Consider the following 18,851-nt stretch of genomic DNA (forward strand, 5'->3'; position numbering starts at 1 on the left):
TGGGTGTACTGTGTACCCTCCAGGATCTACAAGTAACAAATCTTGTTCTTCAAAGTTTTCCGATAGTTTCTTGTTGAAGTGTATCCTGAGATCATAATAAGAACCACAAGGATTGTTGGTCCAGCCATGACATTCACCCTGGTGGTGGTGGCAGCAGGGAGGAGCGATATCTATGGGGTTCACAATATGAGTAAATACATTTGCAGGAATACCTCAGGTGTTCCTGGCCAAGAGCATCACTACCTATAGGCTGGAGGACACAACAGAACTCCTTAGTTTTATTTCAGACATGAGGAGACTGAGATTCAGAGGGCTAAAGAACTTGCCCAAGAACATATAGTTATAAAGTGACAGACTTAATATTTAAAACCTGCCTTTACTGACACCAAATGCTATGATATTTATACAAACTATATCATGTTGCTTCTGTCTTGCTAAGGCAAAGTTACACATTCTTATTTTTATGTTCCATTAATAAATATAAACTTCCATATAATCAGACCAAACATGGAAAATAACTGGCTAAATGGTTAGAAAATCTATCAAATGAACAGGCTATCATATAAGCTTCATCAGGTTACTGCTAAAGGAAGGGACTACAACTAGTAAAAGTAAATAAATCTATGTACCAAGACTTCACTAGTAGGCCTTCATGCTTTCCACAGTGATGTTTATATAAAAAGTGGTAATGGCCAGAATGCCCTTACTTTCTGAATATTATCTCATTAAATTATTAGCCAGGATAATGAAAGCTGAATTTCTCATACTCTCAGAGGTTACAGAAAAGCTCTGTATTTTTTTAGTATAAGAATGTGTCCTTTAGCCCTGGCTGGTGTAGCTCAGCGGATTGAGCACAGGCCTGCGAACTAGAGGACTGAGGGTTGATTCCCAGTCAGGGCACATGCCTGGGTTGCAGGCCAGTTCCCAGCAGGGGATGCAGGAGAGGCAACCATACATTGATATTTCTCTCCCTTTCTCCTTCCATTCCCCTCTAAAGATAAAACAAAATAAAATCTTAAAAAAAAAAAAGACAGTAGCCTTTAACCACCTTTTAGAGACAAAAATTCAAAGAGAGTTCATTTGTAGATAATATTTTTATAGCTCCCTGAATTTATATCTCTCTCCTTGGCTCAGAAATTTAAAAATAGGTTTTCTTGGTATGGTTCACATTAAAATATAGTTTGCAATAATGTGGTAAAACATTAGATATTAATCTTTGTCAACGAACTTCTCACTTAACAGTATCATAAAGTAAAATTAGTGTCAAATAAGTTCTACATTTAAAAAATGTAAATGGCCCTTTCACCATTTGAGGACACAGTGAGAAGTCTGCAATTAGGAAGAAGGCCCTCACACAACCAAGCTGGCACCGTGATCTCAAATTTCCAGTCTCCAAAACTAAATTCCACCAGGACTCTAGACTCTAGGATTTTTACTGTGTACAGAGTAACGGACAGTCCTAGTTGTACCCTGTCCATCTACATGCTGGCTATTATAAAACATCAGTGGTATAAAGATTCTAAAAAGAAGTTTCCAAGTGTTATTAACCAAGTGTGAAGAAAGGGATTTTCTGTTCTGCATGTGTGCACACCTGTTTTTCCACTCTCCCACTTTTTTTAACACAAGACCCTAGAAGTTATGTCATCAAAAGTAAACAATTTTAGCAAGAGCAAAATTAGTGTTTGTGGATGCATTTGCAAGTCAAGGAGAGAGGCCTCAGCAGAAACCAAACCTGCCGACACCTTGATTTTAGACTTCTAGGTTCCAGAACTGTGAGAAAATTAATGTTATTTAATCCTCTCTCTCAGTGTGTGTTATTTTGTTACAGCAGCTCTAGCAAACAAACTAATACCCTATGTGCCCCGGAAATTTCGCTCCTAGGTATATAGCCAAGAGAACTAAAAACATGTAATCATGCAGCATTATTTATGATAGCCAAAACCCCAAATGCCCATCAACTATTGAACAGATAAAATATGAAATATCCATAAAATGGAGTATTATTCAGTAATTAATTTAAAAGAATGTAGTACTGATAGATTTTTTTTAAGAATAGGTAAATGAATCCCCATATTCTGACAGGCAATTTAATCATTAAAAAAGAACTAAAATTTTATGTTAATGTTTTTTCTTTGCATCTCATCTTTTAAACTGAATTTCTCTGGAAAATAACCTAAGACTGAAACTTATCAAATGTTTTTAAAATGCAAAAAATAAAAGTTATACATATATTATCATAAAGATATTTTACTAATTCAAAGTCAATATTAAAGCAGGATAAGTTGATTCCTTTTCCAAACCCACCTTGCTGTCAAGGCTCTTCATGGTTAAGAGATCAAGTGTCTTCAGAGAGTGGCCTGTTGGTGAGATGAAGTAGAGGCATGCGTGGATACGAGAATCATGGTAGTTAAAGAGAGAACGCTTAATCTTCAGTTCTTCTTGGAGATAGGCCTCAAACTGAGCATCTATGTAGTCAACTATTGGTTGATAGCTAAAAAAATAATTATTTAAATATTGAATACAACATATTCATGCTACCTTAATAAGATATTTATGTAACTCTGAAGTTTGAGATCTATATTTTCATCACTAAATAACACAGTATCTATGCTGAACAGATAACTTTAAGTAATAAAACAAACTGTGCAAAATACGCATGTACAGAGGTAGTACTTTAAAACTATCGGGATAACCCGTGTTTTAAACTGTTTTATAGAAATGATATTGAATTTACATTGCTTCCTTTCTCACATTCATTCACATAACAGATCCCTTTCCAACAAGGCTCCCACATTTAACTGCATTTCTTATTTGATACTTTCATTTGATGTGTGCCTTTACTCCTTGAGATGTTAATGCTTTTTATGCTATACAAATCTAATGTGGGAAGCAAGAAGCTACGGAATTTGACTTAAATATCTTTTAAGTTATTGATACTCATGAATTTTCTCAGTTAAATAATATGCTATGTCCATAGTAATTTGCCTTAGGTTTCAGTTTCCAGGGCATAGCACCAAAGAGAGAATAGATCCTGGCCAGTTCTATGAGTTGAAGAGATATATATAGCAGTTCAGGGAGGCCAAAGCAACTCGAATTTGTAGACAAGAACACTGGAAAAAAGGAGCTGCACCAATAGAAAGCATTGGAGATCTAGAAAGGGGTCCCCTTTTGCCTTTGGTGAAGCACTGATGTGCACGTGCATATGCATGTGGGGAAAGTACCCAAGACTCTGGACTTTTCCCATATTCTAACCACAGTGTTGGTTTCAAAGCTATACATTTGTCAAAACTAACTGAATTATACACTTCAAAAAATTGGTGCATTTTTTATGTAAATTAGACATCAATAAAACATTTAAAAAGAATTAAAAAGGAAGACATATAAATGTCATTATTTGTTGATTATACTAGTACATGCATAGAAAATCTAAATAATATTAAAAATTAATTATTGAATTAATCAGAGAATTTATAGAAGTTACTACATTAAAATCAATATTTCTATAGAAAATGAAATACTTTTAAAAGATTCCATGTATGACAGCATCAAAAGTGCCAGATCTCAAAGTATAAATTTATAAAGCCATATAAGATTGCCATATAGAAAATTACTTTAAAAACTAGTATGACTTATAACAACATGTCACAGGTCTTTGCCTCTACCACTAATCTGCTTCTTCAATAAGTGCACACAAATCATTTCTTGAAATTTAATGCAGAACACACAAATACACTGAAAAGGCTGACATAAGTCACATAACTCTTTATGTAAAAACTCTATTATGCAAAATATTTTCTCTCTGAAGCAAACTTTAGAAAAGCAGAAAATTACCTCTAATAATGAAAATACATACTTTCTAAAAAAGGAATAGGAACAAAAGTTATTGCTTTACCCCAATCTGTTTCCCCTTTTCTTAGTTTAAATTTCACAGAATAATGACATAATATAAAAAAGAAACTTCATTATCAAAACTTTCCTGTAATGCATTATAATGTACCTAGTTAATTTGGTTAGAATTTCAAAAAAAAAAATCCATGGATTTGGCCATTAGATACTTGCCATTGTATGTCTTGTTTTTTTCCCTCATTGAATTTAGTCATGCCTGAAAATTAGTACAAATCCCTTAAAATACAATGAACTGCTATATCAGAAAATAATTAAAACTATTTTTGCTGAAATAGACATTTTAACGATGCATTTCAAATTATTCTAGGGAAATTAGGTAACTGAATATAAAAATGTCAATGTGTTAGAACAAAATATTGCTTAATGATTTAAAAAGTTAAAAGTCTGGGAGGAAAGGTATGGATTTCCACAGTAGAAAATCAAATCATAGCACATGGCAAGAGAATACCAGTGTCCTGAAGTAAAAAAAATTTGTTTTACTACAAGAAGAAAACGTACCTTTCTTGTTTGTTTATTTGGTCACCAAATCCCACTGTATTCACAATGGTCAATTTCAATCGAACATTACTTTCTTGGAGCTCATATGTCTGAGCTTTAAGTCTAACATGTGGGTAAAAATGTGAGGATTCATGGTCTTCAAAATTAGTATTAAACAATGTATCAATCAGCATTGATTTTCCAATTCCAGTCTCCCCTGAAAGAAACAAAGGAACATCTTCACAGATGCACAGGATGGATGAGGAAAAATAGAACTGTAAACTCTCAGAGTGGTTTCAAGGATCCCAAATATTTCTAGTATTTCAAAGGCTGAGTTGTCCATGGAAGAAATACACACTAAGGTCAGTCCACTAAGTCGTTAGCAGAGCATAAAATTTAGTAAGTATGCTAAGTTACTCAGAACTCTGAAGTACTGAAATGCTTAAAGAACAAACAAAAAGTTAAAGCAGTACAGGTGAAAAAACAAAACTCATAAAATATAAGTAACTAAACAAATTCTGTGATCATGATCTCTAATTTATAACATGAGCACCACACAGCTTACAAGAATGAAGTAAGCAAAAGGAACATGAAGGAATAACTTAGAGGAAGAATCTGGCACTGACCGACACAGAGAATATTGAAGCAGAAGCCTTGCTGAATGGATCTGTTGACCAGCTGATCAGGCAAACTCTCAAAACCAACGTGGCCACACATAGTCAAAGGACGAATATTTTCTCTTTTCTGCTAAAGGAAAAAAAAACAGCAACAACAAAAACAAAACCTTTATTAAGACAGGATATAAGGAAGTTTGAAAGAATAAATATATCAAAGAAACTTAAAATTTTATGATCATTTTTACCACCCCAAGATACAACTAAGTAAATTTGTGAGAAATGTGTCCGGACCCTCAAAACATGGATTTCTTCTCTTCATATAATGAGTTCAGCACCACTTATAACATTAAAATATTTGATTTTCAAAAGAATAAAATATCCAAGTAAACTGTGGCATTCATTTGTAAAACAAAATGTTTAAAGTCATTTTGTGGTACATTTTTAATAACATTTTAATTCAGGGTTGGTTTTTTTTTTTTGCCTTTGATCAGATTTTTATTCAAAATTAGCTGTCCACAGTGATTTGACCTTTATGGAATAAACAAATTTAAGTTTATGCTGCAGGTTTGTTTTCTTCTGTGGTAGTGCCATACAAATCATCTAACTTGCAGAAAGTACTTTTAATGCAAATGTAGTAACAGCCCACATGCCCATCAGGAGCAAGTTTCAAAGTGTTCAGTTTGTTTACATTATGCAGAGAAATACCAAGGATGTTTCTGAAGGCTTTGATGATACTGTTGTCCTCATTACATAAAGGGGGACCTCCCACCTATCCTCTGGTGGGTGAGCCCCTCGCATCATAGGCTTCCCCTGTTAGGTGAGTGTTCTGTATCAGTGTATCAGTTGGCATTGTTGTGACAGGCTGCATTACACTTCAGTGAATTTTTTAAAAGACTCTCTCAACACATTTGCCCATTTCATAATGGGTGATTTATGAGTGCACCAGTCCACACTGCAAGCTGAGTGTCCAGAAGTCAAAAAGAAGTTTTTGACCAAAGATGGTACAACCCCCATGCCCTACCCTATTTACTCTATCTTCATTCACCCCAAGATACTTTTTTTGTGTTTCCCCAGATGAAAAGAGTTCTCAAACAGAAATGGTTTGCCAATATGGAAGAGGAGAAACAAAAAATGGCAGAAACACTAAATGGCATCAAAATCACAAGTTCAAAAACTGTTCTAAGTAGTGGAAAAAACATCTCAATAGGTTTATTGCATCAAATAGAAAGTACTTTGAAGGTGACTGAAGTTTAAATAGTTTAAATTCTAATTTGGATAATGCAAAGTCCTCTGTGCTGGATACTACGATGTTTTCTCATTTTGCTCTTGCCATCTCTCATTTACTGAGAGGCAAGGACTTTTTTAATAACATTTCAGGCCTTAGGGTAAGTTTCTTAAGAAGCAAATCAGCCCCCTTAATCTTGTAGCCTTCAACTTTATCTTTAACCACAAAAGGAAGTTCAGGAACTTCCTCAATATGATGACCTTTAGATACAACCAGTGCAGCCAAGGCAGAACTTGATGGCACATCATGTTCACTCTGTGGAGCCAATGCCACCAGGTTTTGGTTGGTACAAACATGTGGATGATACATATTTCCAAAATCACCCTGATCAGACTGGTCAGTTTCATCACCTCAAACTCTGAGAATTGGAGTCATAGCTCTGGTAGTACCCCAAGACTGCTTTGATGGCCTGCCAATTCACTGACAGCATAGGGCTGTCTACTGGTTTTGCACAAGTTGGTGTGAACAAATTTCACAGTATCTGGTTGAATAGAAGCCTTAAACACAGTAGACAAAATGACATTTTTGCCAGATGATTCCCTTTTTTGGAATACTCTCATGTGTCAATGGATGAGCACTGGTTCTTATATGAACATATTATGTGAAAAAAGTACAATACAAAATTATAAGGTACAGTCCTAGCACCCAGTAATGGCAGAATAACAATGTCACCTAACCTTCCTATTAATAATAACTATAATCAATTTTTCAAATACTGGAGTATAACCAAAGGCTGGTGGACATTGAAGGGGAAACTCTTGAGACAAGAAGAATATATGGTGAGATATTAGTTTCTAGCTTTTCCCCTGAGGGTACTACCCAGTCATTGTTGAGCAAGGAAGATAGAGCTCAAAATGTAAGTGGCAGTCTTACTGGGTTGGTAAGTCAGTTGGAAAAAAGGCCATGTAAATCAGGTGAAAATTGAAGAAGAAAATTACAGAAAGGAGGGAATCCAAAACCTCTAAATAAACTTCCCTCGAATCCTTTGCTGACTGTTGAATTGCACATGTATCGGATGAACACAAAGAGCCTAGCAGGGTAAAAATAGGAACAGGACGAAGTTACACAGAGTGTTCAAGAGAGCCATCCTTGGAACCTTGAATTTTGAGTCTGTAAATTAAAGGTGCTTGGCAAACACTTTAAGCCTTCCCAATGAAAACCTACATGGGCTATATGTTAGGAATAAGAATCACATCCCATTTCTGAAGTGGTCAGAAATGCTCCCTAATATAGAAGGCACAACTGAAGTAGCTCTGCTCTAACAATGACTATAACAAAAGCTCAACATAATCAATGTGACCAGCCAATAACTTGCCTATTAGAACAAAGGTCAATACTCCAGAAGAAGAAAACAGAATCTAACACCTCCTCAATGTATCATTCATAGTATCTCCTATACAATCAAAAACTACCATATAGGAGGAAGCAGAAAAACTGAATTCATACTCAAGGAAAAAGAAGTCAACAGAAAGAGATCCACAAATGAACCAAAAGTTAAATTATCTCATAAGAACTTTAAAACAGCTACAGTAATCATAATAAGGAAGAAAAATACATACTCTTCTACAGGAAAGAGAGATGGATATAATAGGTGACATCAGAGGGAATCATGAGATATTAAAGAAAGCTCTCAACAACAAGAGGCAACAAATAGAATAGAAGATCAAACCATGGAACAGAGATTTGTTGCAAGTTATTATCCAAGCTAAAATTCTCTCACAGAAAAAAATAAAACTATAACAGAGACTCAAGAAACTACGGGACAATACCAAATAATCTACCTATAATTGAAACAGCAGGTGAAGAAAGAGGCAGGCAAGGGGATGGAAGAAGAAAATATCTGAGTAAGAGTGACCAAAGATTTTTCAATTTTCTAAACATGAATTCAGAGATCAAAGAATTTCAGCAAACTATAGTGGGAAAATCCAAAGGTACCCATAAGTAGGCATGTCAGAGCAAACTGTTTAAGAATAAAGATAAAGGAAAACCTTATAAGCAATCAGGTATGGGAGACAAACTATACACAAGTGAAACATAAAATGACCACAGGTTTCTCATAAGAAACAATGCTAACCAGGAAAACAACACAACAACATCAGTAAAATGCCCAAAGGAAAAAAAAAATGGCAATCAAGAATTCTATTATCAAGGGCAGGGCTGGGAATATAAGAAAGAAAACTGTACTTGAACAAGAGTTAAATAAAAAAAACATATATGCATACATAAAAAAAAGAATTCTATTATCAAGTGAAAAATATTCTTTACCAGTGAAGGCAAAATGAAGACATCCTTTGACAAAATCTGAGAAAAGTCATTGTAAGTAGATCTACACTATACGAGATGTTAAAAGTTCTTTGAGAGAAAGGAAATAACAAAAGATGGAAACTCAGATTGGCAGTTGACCCAGCAATTCCACAGCTGGGATTATACCCTAAGAACCCTAAAACACCAATGCAAAAGAACCTATGCACCCCAATGCTCGTAGCAGCACAATTTACAATAGCCAAGTACTTGAAGTGCCCATCAGTAAATGAGATAAAAAAAATGTGGTACATTTACACAATGGAATTCTATGCAGAAGAAAGGAGCTACCACCCTTCTCAATAGCATGGATGGAATTGGAGAGCATATCCTAAGTAAAGTGAGCCAGGCAGTAAAAGAAAAATACCATATGATCTCACCTGTAAGTGGAAGTTAATGAACAAAACAAACAAGCAAGCAAAATATAACCAGAAACACTGAAATAAAGAACAAACTGACAGTAACGGGGTGGGGAATAATAGGGGGAGGGCCATTAAGGAACATGTATAAAGGACACATGGACAAAACCAAAGAGGTTAGGTTCGAGGGTAGGAAGCAAGAATGGGTGGGGCGGGGAGATGTGGTGTGGTGGAAATGGAGGCAACTGTACTTGAACAACAAATTTCAAAAAAAAGAAACCTATGCAATATTATTAACCAATGTCACCCCAAAAAACTTAATAAAATTTTAGAAATAATAAAATGAGTAAATGTGAGAGCGCTCTTTCCTTGTTTAAATTTCTTGAAAATATAATTGAATGTTTAAAGCAACAACAAGTATTATAGGATTTATAATACATGGAGAACTAGAATGTATAATAACAGCACAAAGGATAGGAAGGGGAATGGAGATATACTGTTGCAATGTTTCTGTATTATTCATGAACTACTATAATATTGTTTGAAGGTGGTGTGTCAGTTGAATCCTGTATCAATTACTATTTAAAAATTTTGTTTTGAAAACCAGAAATATAGCTAATAAGCCAATAGGGAAGATAAAATGCAATAATAAAAACTCAATCTAAAAGAAGGTAGGAAAAGAAAAAAGAAAAAAACAGAGCAAAGAGCAAACTGATAGACTTAAATTCAGCAATATCTATAATTAAATTAAGGATAAATGATATACACTGGTGCTGTCCAATGGGACTTTCTACAATGATGGAAATTTTCTATATCTGAGCTGTGCAACAGATACTCACTAGTCACATGCAGATATTAAGCACTTGAAATATAACCAATGTAACTGAGGAATTTAATAAAATAAAATTTTATTTAATTTTTAACTAATTTAAATTTAAATGGCCACATGTGGCTAATGGCTACCATACCAGACAGTTCAGGGCAAACCATTTCAATTAAAAGAAGGAAACTGTCAAATTGGAAAAAATAACAAAATCCAACTATATACTGTCAAAATAGTTACTGACAAGCTGACCCTAAAATCTATATGGAGATGTAGAAGATTTAGAACAGTAAAACAATTCTGTAAAAGAACAAAATGGAAGGACAGTTTCTACTTACAGTTTCTACTCGAAGCTACAATCACAAAGTGTGGTACAGAAAGAGCTGAGCACTTCTAGAGAATCGGGTTTGAGGCAAGAAGGGGATTCAAGTGCTCCCTTGCTGTATGGATAAAAGGGAGCCACACGACAAGGACCTAAGAATGATGAGGGCCTGCGAGTACCTGGCCAGGAAGGAACTGAATTCTGTTCCTGAGTTTGGAAGGGGAGCCTCCAGGTAAGAGCCCAGCCAGCCAACATCCTGAGCGTGAGGCCTTGGGCAAAGAAGCCAGCTGTGCTGTGCCTGGCTTTCTGATCTATAGAAGTGAGAGCTAATAAACAGGTGCTGTTTTAAGCAGCTAAATTTGTGGCAATTTGTTATGGAGCAACAGAAAACCAGTACGCTGTATTTTCTTTTGTGGCCTTTAAATACTTTTTAGTCACATAAGCATATGATTTTATAATTAAAAAAGAGTAAGGAAACATTATTTTCCCCAGTCATGAAAGTATTCAAGATTAAAATAATACGCCCTGGCTGGTGTAGCTCAGTGGATTGAGCGTGGGCCTGCGAACCAAAGGATTGCAGTTCAATTCCCAGTCAGGGCACATGCCTGGGTTGCAGGCCAGTTCCCAGCAGGGGATGCACAAGAGGCAACCATACATTGATATTTCTCTCCCTCTCCCCTTCCCTTTCCCTCTAAAGATAAATAAAATTTTTAAAAAAGATTAAAATAATGCTTATTGTCTAATAAGCAAGTGCAAAAGTTGAACTAAACAACTGCAGAAATCCTTTTGGCTCTAAAGCTATATAATTTTTAAAGTATATTTTATTGATTATGCTATTATACTTTTCCTAATTTTCCCCCTCATCCCCCCTCTGCCCTACACACCCACAACTCTTCAGCATTCCTCCGCTTAGTTCATGTCCATGGGTTGTACATATAAGTTCTTTGATGTCTGTTTTCTATACCATTCTTAACCTTTCCCTATTATATTTATATTTATTACCTATACCTTCCCTCTACATTCTTCCTCTCCTCCTCCTCACTGAAAAACCTCCATGTGATGTCCATTTCTCTAATCTTGTTCCTATTCTAGTTGTTGCTTAGTTTTTGTTTTTGCTTTTTTAGGTTCAGTTGTTGATGGTTACGAGTTTGTTGCCATTTTACTGTTCATAATTTTTTATCTCCTCATATTCCTTTGATAAGTCCCTTTAATACTTCATGTAATAAGGGCTTGAGGATGATGGACTCCTTTAACTTGACCTTGTCTGGGAAGCACATTATCTGCCCTTCCATTCTAAATGATAGCTTTGTTGGAGAGAGTCATCTTGGATGTAGATCCTTGACTTTCATGACCTCGAGTACTTCTATCCAGCCCCTTCTGGCCTGCAAGGTCTCTTTTGAGAAATCAGCTGATAGTCTTATTGGAACTCCTTTGCAGATAACTCTCTCCTTTCATCTTGCTGCTTTAAGTTTCTCTCTTTATCTTTAATCTTGGGTACCTAAATGATGATGTGCCTTGGTATGTTCCTCTTTGGGTCCAATTTCTTTGGGACTCTTTGGGACTCTCTGGGCTTCCTGGACTTCCTGGAAGTTTATTTCTTTCACCAGATTTGGGAAGTTTTCCTTTATTACTTGTTCAAATAAGTTTTCAACTTCTTGCTTTTATTCTTTTCCTTCTGGCACCCCTATGATTCAAATGTTGGGACGTTTCAAGTTGTTCCAGAGTTTCCTAAGCCACTAATTTTTTTTGAATTCTTGTTTCTTTATTCTGTTTTGGTTGAATGTTTATTTCTTCCTTCAGTTCCAAATCATTGATTTCAGTTCTTCCCTTAACTGTTGGTTACTGTATATTTTGCTTTACTTCACTTTGGGTAGTTATGTTGTAAGGGGGCAGGACCTCAGGTATTGGCCAAAATGCGGCAACCCTCTTTGCTGCGTCGTGGCACTGTCTGTGGGGGAGGGGTCAGAGAGGGAACAATACGCTGGCTTGCTCTGCTGTAGCCCCACTTTCCAAAGAATTGTGTCACATGAGACTGGGAGTTCTTCCTGCCATGGCAACCCCCACAGTCATCTGCAGCTAGCTTTGAGTCTTTAGTTGCCTGTTCAGCCAGCCCTGCCTTACACACAGTCTGAAGCCTTGCTGTGTGACCTCTCTGCCCAGCTCTGCCTCTCCTACTAGTGTAGGCAAATGTTTCTTTAACTGCCTGGTTGCAGTACCATACAGTTTGATTTTCTAGCACTTCTGGGTTTTACTGTTTTTAGATTGGTTGCTTTCCTTCTTTTGGCTTCTTTTGGCTGAGGAAGAGAAGCGTTGCTTCCTATGCCGCCGTGTTGGCCGAAACTCTAAAGCTATATAATTTTAATGTCATGAAAACAAAAGAAACTTTTCAAAATTACAAGATTGGTTACCATTATTTATTTGAAGAGGGGTCAGAAAAAATGAGAAGTAAGCACTAAAAGATTACTAATAATTGTGATAGTAGTTTCATGAAAGTAACTTGTTAGAAGACAGATTATAAGTAATTCAAAAAGGCCCTGGCTGGTGTGGTATCATGGATTGAGTGCCAGCCTGCGAACCAAAAGGTTGCTGGTTCAATTCCCAGTCAGGGCACATGCCGGGGTTGTGGTCCAGCTCTCCAGTAGGGGGTGCATGAGAGGCAACTACACACTGATGTTTCTATCCCCTTCCTTTTCCTTTCTAAAAATAAATAAATAAAATCTTTTTTAAAAAGTAATTCAAAAAGACTTCAAGGGGATAAAATAAAAATGAAATATACTATTATTACCAATGAGAAAAAAATGAAAAGGATGGCATTGGTGGTCTAATTAGGATTTAGCGTGGGGACCTTAGCATGTGTGGGGGAAGAGAGAAAAATAGAGAAACTTAACTAAAAGAGAGACCATAAGAAAATTATTTAATCTTATTGAACCACCCATGTTTACATTCGTAACTTTCCTTTTTAAAAGAAAAAAAAACACCCCTCTTTCACCAAGTTAAATTTACTCTCTCTCTTTAAGTATAAATTACTAAAACACATCCCTCCTATCCAGGTGCATTTAGGACCCAGGAAACGTTAAGGTCTTATCTTGTACTCAAGAAGGCATCTAACAGGGCTTTTGAGCCAACTTCCTACACTCCAGAGAGTTAAAGGAGTTATCTACGTCAACCAAGTTCTGCACATATGCCCCTCAAAAGCAGTGCTAGTCTTCAGTCTGAATTTTAATTTCCTTAATGTTGAGTGAGATAGACAGTGGACACATGAAAATTATTCAATCCATCATTAATTTTTAACTTTAATCAACATAAAATTTAATTCACATTCAAGGTAAGTACAGACAAGAGTCTTTCCTCTCTCTAAATAGTTATCTTGAAAATAGGGGCATTTGGAGTACAACATACATCTATATACTCTCTTTTCATCATCACATACCTGGGAAGATATATAAGATTTTGTTGCCATGTGAGACTGAAAGAGCTGAAAAAATTTAAAAAAAATAGATATTGCTAAAAAAACTGCATCTAATTAATATATTTACAATGAAAAGGAATTCTAATATACTCATTATCACCAAATTTTCACTTGTAATCTACACAACTGACTCACATTTAAAACTTTCTCACTAGACAGCTATCTGCACAAATAATACTCATATATAATATTCAACATATAATATACATTAATACATTTAACCATATACACAAAAATTGTTTTAAAAATAGTAAATTCCTATTGACATACAGGAAGACAAAGAACATTTATTTGACTTTATGAGGTTAAAAAAGGAAAATAAGCTATTTCACTTAAAAAATACTCTAGGAGCTAAGAAGCACTCAAAATTCAGTGTATTGCAATATAGCATACCAGGGGAAATTTTCAGTATCGTTGAAAAAGTTAAGGATTTTAAAATGTGAACACAATCAGTTATCCAATTAAAATAGAAATGATTTTCATTCATAAAACTCCTATTATATTCCCTATTATTCACTATGCTAGCTCATTACATTTTCTTACTTAAACTTTACAACAAATCCAGCTATACATTTCCATGGCATGCATGAGAAAATTACGATTCAGAAAGGTTAAATAACTCATCCCAGTAAGTTGTGGATATATGTCTGATCTGACTGCAAAGCTCTTTCTTCTGCTGTCCCAAGTCATAAAGGACATACGTGTTCACTGTGCTTGCAACAACCAGGAACGGGGGAGGAGAAGTGTAAGAGAAACTGTGTGAATCTCCAATGCTGCCTCAGAAGGCACTATACTTCTGACTACAGCACAAGACACTGAGGAAATGTATACACTTTTAAAAAGTAGTATTAATGTGGATGTGCTCAGGAAACATGTAAACAGTGCCAATGTGAATACACTGCATAGTAAGTTCCCTCTGACCTTTGGCAGTTCTGCTCCCAAGAGGCCACCAGACTCATGTCCCCTTACAGGGACAGACCATACATGCAGAAACAAACACGAATATGCAGATCTCCTTCGTTTATGGGAATAGCCCATTGCTCTGTGATGTTTTTTGTTTGCTTGCTTGCTTGCTTTTGGGGTTTTTTGTTATGGTTTTTTTAAATATATATATATTTTATTGATTATACCATTACAGTTGTTCTATTCTCCCCCATCATTCCCCTCCACCCTGCACACCCCCTCCCCCACCATTCTCCCCCCCTTAGTTTATAACCACGTCTGAAGTTCTTTAGATTCTATATTTCTCCCACTATTCTTGCCCTCCCCCCTATTTTCTACCTACTGTCTATGCTATTTTCTGTACCTTCTCCCCCCTTCTCCTCCTCCCACTCCCCTGCTGCTAACCTTCCATGTGTTCTTCATTTCTATGGTTCCACTCCTGATCTAGCTGTCCTCTTGGTTTGCTTTTGTTTTAGATGTGGTTGTTAATAACTGTGAGTTTGCTGTCCTTTCACTGTTAATATTTTTCATCTTCTTCTTTTTATAAATAAGTCCCTTTAGCATTTCATATAATAAGAGCTTGGTGATGATGAACTCCTTGAACTTGACCTTATCTGAGAAGCACTTTATCTGTCCTTCCATTCTAAATGAAAGTTTTGCTGGATAAAGCAATCTTGGCTGTAGGTCTTTGGATTTCATGACTTGGAATACTTCTTTCTAGCCCCTTCTTGCCTGGAAGGTCTCTTTTGAGAAATCTGCTGACAGTCTGATGGGTACTCCTTTGTAGGTGACTGTCCCCTTATCCCTTGCTGCTTCTAGGATTCTCTCCTTCATTTTGGTCTTGGCTAATGTAATTATGATGTGCCTTGGTGTGTTCCTTCTTGGGTCCAACTTCTTTGGGACTCTCTGAGCTTCCTGGATTTCCTGGAAGTCTATTTCCTTTGCCAGACTGGGGAAGTTCTCCTTTATTATTTGTTCAAATAAGTTTTCCACTCGTGGCTGTTTCTTTCCCCCTTCTGGTACCCCTATAATTTGGATGTTGGAACGTTTAAAGATGTCCTGGAGGTTCCTAAGCCTCTCCTCATTTTTTTGAATTCTCATTTCTTCATTCTTTTCTGGTTGGATGTTTTGTTCTTTCTTCTGCTCCATTCCATTGATTTGATTCCCAGTTTCCTTTCCATCACTATTGGTTTCCTGTGCATCTCCCTTCATTTCAATTAGTTTAGCCTTCATATGTTCCTCTAATTTGTGACTATAATCAACCAGTTCTGTGAGCATCCTGATGACCAGTGTTTCGAACTGTGCATCTGAGAGGTTCGCTATTTCTTTTTCGCTTAGAGTTATTGGCTCTGGGGAGTTGAGTTCTTCTTGAGCCATGTTTTTGACTGTTCGTGCCTGTTACATATGAGGAGCAGAGCCCTAGGTGTTCACCAGGGCAGGGCAACTCAGTCACTGGGTTGTGACGCTATACGTGGGGGCGGGGTCAAAGAGGAGCCATGGTAGTCCCGTCTGCCGCCTCCCGCTGCTGCGGCTGCAGCTGCCACCATCACCGGAGCCCTCGCGTTTCATCCCACTGTACGCAAATGTGCCACCACCATCAGCCCTCCGCCACTGGGTTCGCCCACTGGGGCCTGCGTGGTCCGTCTCACTGTGCGCGAATGTGCGACCACGGTCAGTGTGTCCCGCACCCCGACTGGGTCCTTGCCTGGGTCAGGGGATCTTTCCTGCCCGACCCTGCTCCGATGCTGGCTCCGCCCCTCTTACCAGTCCCGGTTGAACAGTTCGTTGTTGTTGGACTTCCATATAATTCAATTTTCTGTTCTTTGGCTGTGTCTCTGTTCTCCAAACCTTTGTTGTATTCAAACTTGGTTGTGGGAGAAGGCACAGTGTTTCCACCTATGCCTCCATCTTGGCGGAAGTCCTCTTTTTTTTCTGCTTAATCTGTCCTTGAGACTGTTTCACCAGTACCCAGATGTACTTCACTGTCTATAGTATAGTGCTCTGTTCCAAATACGAAAGTATATATGGATGTCCCATCTTTATTTAAGCAGTCCCCTGGTCTTTGATTACAAAGACCTATGCTACAGTGATAAAAGGAAGAACCTTACTGCTGCAGTAAGGGAGATGTTTCTGCACCTCACTCCCCCATTCCACCCCCCCACCCCGCCCCTTCAGTATGAATGCAACCCCAAGCAGACACACAAGCACTTCATGACTGGATTTTACAGAATGCTAACAACCTTCCTCTGGTACATTTGGGTACTCTAGCCTTGTTAAGTAACCACTGCACATACAGTGTTTCCAAATCCTGAGTAGCTGACTGAACACACTGTTCCAACATGAAATGCTTTGTATCATTTGGAAGATGCCCCTATGCAAAAGGTATACACAATTTCAAAGGTAAGCAGTACATAATGATACAAAGTACATCAGACTGGCCTAAGGTTTTGTTTTCAACTGTACACATGTTTCCCTTTACTCCCTTTAGCCAGTGTCCAGCCATTATAATAAGTCCCTTCACTCTAGTCGCTGTGTGGCACACAAGCAGATCATATTACTCTCCTATTCCAGAACAGAAAGGTGAGAGTGACTATAACAGAGTAGTAGTTGTTACGGAGATTTGGAGAGGGAGGAGATAATTAAAGGCCAGAGCAGTTTCTAAGAAGAGAATGATATTGAGTCAGAAAGGTGATAAAGCATCAGATGAGGTCGCTCCTAAGGTAGAAAACACCCATGAGCATCAGAAGGGAGACAGTAGTTCATTTTTAGAGAAAGTAAATACTGGTTATAAGAATTTGGTAACAAAAAGAAATGTTCATTGGTCTCCTGCTACCAAGTTAGGAGGGAGGCTGTGAAACAGATCAGGGACACTACAGACTGGGATCTGACTGAGGAGCTTTGAAGTGTCTACCTAAAGGGTCTGGCATGTGTTAAAGGAAAAGAAGTGCCCTGAAAAGTATCTGTGTGGAGGCCCTGTGCAGAGCCTTGCCCTTATAAACATTCCATGCTCAGTTTTACTTTCTCATGTAACATGCTATTTGCTCACATCAGTGGTGAAAGTGACACACATCTAATTCACTGAAGGCTATATTATCTCCACTTATCAACTGTATAACTTTAACTAAAATTAAACTTTTAAAAATTACAGTAAGGAAGTAGTTGTCAGTTTTTAATATAGTGGATAACATATGACTAAATTTTTGTGAAATGCTGCTCAGTAAACAGTTTGATTTACTCAGTAAGTAAAATTTACTTAGAAAAAATAAAGATAGGTTTGGTAATCATTTGCCATTAACCTTTGACTAATAAAATTTGGATTACATTTCTGCCATTTATGTAAGTTCTTATCAAATATCTGCTTTTGTTTATTCATTTCCTGTGTTTCTGAATACGTGACAAAAAGCCTACTTAAAATCTCTGTGGATAAATGTTTTGATCAGGAAGTTAAGAATCAGTCATATAAAAGTATTATAAATAGTTGTTTTTAGTATTTTCCACTGGCATTAGTTGATTAATTAAATTTCCAAAACAAGTTTTAGGATGAAAACAATTTTTAATAAATTAACAGGACATACTGAATGTGAAATAGTAAGAGACAAGAGTTGACTTAGTCCCTCTAGTGGTAGACCCTGATTTTAAACAAACCTAGAAGTGGAATTCCAATCTGCTCTACCCCTGACTACCTACTTAATACGTGCAAATCACTATGCTGGATTCTGGGGTCTCAGGAGGAGTAAGAGATGACACTTGCCCTTAAAAACTTATCTCACAGAAACACAAACTCCTAACAAGCAATCATAATCTCATTCCGAGGCACAAAGAAGACTAACAAAATCACTACCTACACTTGACTACACAGTCACACAGCTTGCTTTTTTGTATTTTTATCTTAAATACATAAAAATGTACACTATACACATAGAAACACACATATACTTAAATCTAGTTACACTTACTACCTAAAGGAAAAAATATTTCCCTGGCAGGTGTAGCTCAGTGGATTGAGCGCGGGCCTGCGAACCAGACGATCGAGGTTCGATTCCCAGTCAGGGCACATGCCTGGGTTGCAGGCCAGTTCCCAGCAGGGGACACATGACAGGCAACCATACATTGATATTTCTCTCCCTCTATCCTTCCCTTCCCCTCTAAAGTTAAATAAATAAAATCTTTTAAAAAATAATAAAAAAATAAAAGGAAAAAATATTAAAAAGTGCTTTAACTCCTGGAAAAGTCTAATACAATATATATTTATTTCCTAAAGCTGTAGTATATAATGTATCATAGAAAAAAGTGCCATAACATTCTAGGGTAGCTGGAGGAAAATCAGGTTTTCTGCCTCCTTCAAAATTT

The 18,851-nt window shown here is 36.8% G+C and overlaps 1 protein-coding gene and 1 pseudogene across 5 annotated transcripts in view; both read right to left on the minus strand.

Annotated features, from left to right (window-relative positions):
- SEPTIN10 (septin 10) overlaps positions 1-18,851 on the minus strand; it is a 69,941-nt gene that overhangs the window by 34,380 nt on the left and 16,710 nt on the right. For 2 of the 5 annotated variants that reach the window (XR_005070104.1, XM_037070737.1), the window contains exons 2-4: positions 5,010-5,130; positions 4,405-4,600; positions 2,305-2,491 (exon numbers count right to left, since the gene is read on the minus strand). The exons of 1 other annotated variant lie outside the window; for it this stretch is intronic. Coding sequence is in view for 3 of the 4 variants with exons in the window: in XM_037070737.1 (XP_036926632.1) it covers positions 2,305-2,491; positions 4,405-4,600; positions 5,010-5,130 (504 nt within the window). In the remaining variant the exon portion in view is untranslated. The remainder of the gene's footprint in view (positions 1-2,304; positions 2,492-4,404; positions 4,601-5,009; positions 5,131-18,851) is intronic. 2 more of the 5 variants (XM_037070745.1, XM_037070752.1) reach the window with 2 other exon arrangements.
- On the minus strand, positions 5,547-6,845 carry LOC119004081 (60S ribosomal protein L4-like; annotated as a pseudogene).

This window comes from Sturnira hondurensis, unplaced genomic scaffold, assembly GCF_014824575.4.
Source record: "Sturnira hondurensis isolate 20B ecotype Veracruz unplaced genomic scaffold, ASM1482457v3 Scaffold0001304, whole genome shotgun sequence".
Lineage (NCBI taxonomy): Eukaryota > Metazoa > Chordata > Mammalia > Chiroptera > Phyllostomidae > Sturnira > Sturnira hondurensis.